Here is a 3,913-nt window from a genome sequence, read left to right on the forward strand (position 1 = left end):
AAGATACTTAAGAGATTCAGTAATTGTTGAATAACATGCTATCCCACCCTCAAATTTGCATCTCTTTAAATTGGACTTTTCATCGTGGATTTTTTGTCAGGCGTTTATTTCTCTTTTGTCAGGGAGAAATTTCGTAAGATCCTCGGCGTAGCATCTCTTTAAATTAGTATTTTCACCGTGGATTTTTTGTCAGGCGTTTATTTCTCTTTTGTCAGGGAGAAATTTCGTAAGATCCTCGGCGTAGCATCTCTTTAAATTAGTATTTTCACCGTGGATCTTTTAATGACCCTAAAATAAAATAAAAATAACTAGACTGCTTTGCACTATCTTTCAATCTCAATGCCTCAACGAAAACATGGCGGGGAAGAACCAAAACAATGGTCATGTTAGGAAATATTAAAACTATCACTAATCTATCAAGATTTATTTTTAAAATGCTACAAATATTTACCAATTGAATAGATAAACGCCTGACAAAAGATAACCGTTTGACCGTACTAATTGAAAGAGATGCTAGACCGAGGAGCTTTCGGAAGGCCTTCCCGGGAATCAAGCAGTGCTTTTTTACGAAACCCGCCGAAACCTGCTGAAACACGACAATATCCGGCAAAGTTATGGGAAGTAGACAACTGTGGGGAGTGAACCTGGGGACTCAGGGAAGTGTACACCAGTCGGGAGTGAACCTGAGACTATGGTTAAAAAAGCAATCAGTGCTTTTCTACGAAACCCGCCGAAACCCGACGAACACCGACGAAACCTGACAATATCCGACAAAGTTATGGGAACTAGGCAACAGTGGGGGGGGGGGGGTGAACCTGGGAATCAGGGCGGTGTACACCGGTGGGGAGTGAACCTGGGACTATGTAAAAAGGATATCAGTGGGAAATAAACCTTGACTAAAGGGAGATGGATACCATTGAAAGTTGAAGCCGGATATGAGAGTTTGGTACCAAAGGAGAATGAACTTGACACTATAGGAGGTGGGCGCCAGTGGGGATGAACCTGGGACTATGTAAAAACGATATCAGTGGGAAACAATGGACTAAATGGAGATGGATACCATTGGGAGTTGAAGCCGGATATGGGAGTTGGGTACCAGAGGAGAATGAATATACTCACACGCCAAAATGTCTGGAACAACAGAAACTTCAATCGCAGAATTATTCACACCATTAATCAAACCGCGATAACGTGCTAAATTATCCAACTTGAATCATCAAGCCACAATAAAAGTTTTCGTTAAAATCTCAAAGCAATACTCATTTGGACTGTGTACTAAGTGTGATTTGTGTTTTAAAAAAACAATGATTTTGTTTATTCACCTTAACAACACCACCATTATCTCATTCGTCTGTCGTGTTTTATTCATCCTGTTTTCTTGATAAAGGGGAAACCCGAAACGTCCACATTATTTGTTTTCGTTTACCTAACTGGTTTACATTCAATTCCACATTGGTATGTGTTAAAAACACTCTGGATGAGCACGGTTGGATTTTATAAGTCAAAATACGATCTTATCGACTGTACCAAATGGATGACTAGGTGAGTTGATTTCATTCTTCAAGACAAAACGTGTAAAAATGCAAACACATCAATATTGGACAGAACTTTTAGAACACAGTGTGTGAAGACATTACTTTCAATATTATACTCTACATCTTTCCAAACTTTTATGCTCCTGCCTGTGTGTGTGTGTGTGTGTGTGTGTGTAGGGGTGTGTGTGTGTGTGTGTGTGATTGAGAGAGTGTGTTTGGGTTTTCGAAACTGTTATGAAACGTCATCTTTATTTAGATATTTATATCCTTTATCATGTTGATGTTTTTATAGGTCGTATGCGCTTGGCTAAGAAGCTCATAACATTGCCATCCGGAAGTATAACGGACCAACACACAAAACTGTGTGTATCCATGAACGTTTATAGGCAAAAAACATAGACCTGAGTGACGTCATCTTCAAACTATCTATATTATAATTAATTGTATTACTGTATTTTTTATCTAGGTGCTGGTGCTGGTGAATGCTGAGGAAATAGATGTTATATAGTGTTACAACACATAAAACAACAACGAGTCAGCTAGTTTCAGTATTTTAATGCTTGATAATAATCAACGTTCCATCCAAAAAAAAACAACAATGGCCGATCGCCGGTTACCTTTCCGCTCACTACTCTCCAGTCATGCGCAAGGCGCCAAATAAGGGAGGTAACAATTAGATTGGTTTGAGTATTTTCAACACTCCCTGCCCCTGGCCTGTGTCATCAATAGGCCAGCATAGTAGGAACCAAGACATGAAGCTTGGGAATTGATAATCGAATGAGGTTTGCACTTTGTCATAAATCCACTCATTAACCCATTCTTATAAGGTAAAAGTACTTCGCAAACAAATAAATCATAACAGCGAATTGACATGGGAATAATAACATGAAATCATAAGAATAATAGTAATAGTACACAAATTGAGTGCATAAGTGATCATAAAGTTAATAGTAGTATATTAAATGAATAACTCAACTTATTGTCCATACATAGAAAGAGGGATTTCTACCCAAGAGAAAGTGGAAATTAGCAAAATATGAAGAAAAGAAAATGAATTTGCATTTATCTTTTAAGCTCGGGGTCCTAATTGGTCCCATTGACTATCATGATCATAATATAATTAAACAAGGCATTTAAATTGAGTCAACCTACATGATACGTGTAGTTATTAAGACACATAAAGCATCATCATATTCACTCAGATATCAAACTTAAACAAGTAATATCAAACATCCAAATCAAATCAAAAGAATCTTTAGAATTAAAATTTAAAAAAAAAATAAAATAAGGCAATTCATCATCCGATAAAACTGGCGAAGAAAATGTTACATAAGCCAATGACTATGATATAACAAGTTACAAATTCAAAATAGTTGGAGATCTAATCAATCTACCACTCTTAGACCGGGCACCAACGGTCGTTTCGGGTTCTTTATTTGAGACTGTTTCTGAAACTTCAAGCTTATGAAGCCTTTTGACAGCTCTTACCAAATCTCCCCTTTCAGTCCGAATCGTGGCTGCTCTGACCAAACCGTCCTTGCTGAGGACAAGTTTAGTGATTTTACCCATAGGCCACTTTAATCGAGGTTTATTTTCCTCTCTAATGAGCACAATGGATCCCTTTTCAAGACCATCTTTACTTTTCCCATTCCCCAAGGATGGGAGATTTCTCACATAATCTTCACTCCAAATGCACCAAAACTTCTCTAAAACAAGTCTGCGCTCATTATCAAGAAAACAAAACTCCTCTTCATTTTGTGGCCCAATCCCAGCTCGTACAGTACTGAATGGAGAATTTCTGCCCACCAAGAAATGTGAAGGAGTCAGCGGCCCACTGTGTTCCTCCACGTAAGTTAATGGTCTAGAGTTCACACAAGCTTCTATCTCAACCAGTAGTGTTTCTACCTCAGCTAGATCCACAAGATTTCTTCCTACTAATTTTCTCAACGCAGATTTAATTGACCTCACTAGTCTCTCCCACCACCCGCCATACCAGGGAGCTAAAGGAATACTAAACTTCCATGAGGGCGCAGCAGGCCCAAATTGTTTGACAAGACATTCGCTAGCAGCTATGAAGGTTTTAGGGTTAGGGTTAGGGTTAGGGTTAGGGTTGGGGTTGGGGTTGGGGTTGGGGTTGGGGTTAGGGTTAGGGTTAGGGTTAGGGTTAGGGTTAGGACAATTTAGGGCCAAACAGTTTTAATACTCCTGGCATGGCCAATTTGTTTTCCGGCTTTATAGATCGTGAACGTAGTTTTGTCTGAACGAAGGGTGGCGACGTCGTTGGGGGATAGCAGTATCTACTCGTAGGACGCATTTCCGCTATGGAGAGGATAATTTTTTAAAAATCCTCGGACAAAATTGGATTTTATACAACGAGT

At 39.0% G+C, this 3,913-nt stretch overlaps 1 protein-coding gene across 1 annotated transcript; it reads right to left on the reverse strand.

Moving 5' to 3' along the window:
- Positions 1-2,891: 2,891 nt before the first annotated feature.
- LOC144961961 (uncharacterized) lies at positions 2,892-3,604 on the reverse strand (the record flags this gene model as incomplete). The annotated part of the gene is made up of 1 exon (XM_078894971.1): positions 2,892-3,604. A coding segment is annotated over one exon (713 nt), but the record flags the coding sequence as incomplete, so codon positions are not given.
- Between the last annotated feature and the right edge of the window lie 309 nt (positions 3,605-3,913).

The sequence above is a fragment of the Berghia stephanieae genome, unplaced genomic scaffold, assembly GCF_034508935.2.
Source record: "Berghia stephanieae isolate SIO BIC M18660-M18661 unplaced genomic scaffold, UCSD_Bste_1.3 scaffold512, whole genome shotgun sequence".
NCBI classification, from domain to species: Eukaryota; Metazoa; Mollusca; class Gastropoda; order Nudibranchia; family Aeolidiidae; genus Berghia; species Berghia stephanieae.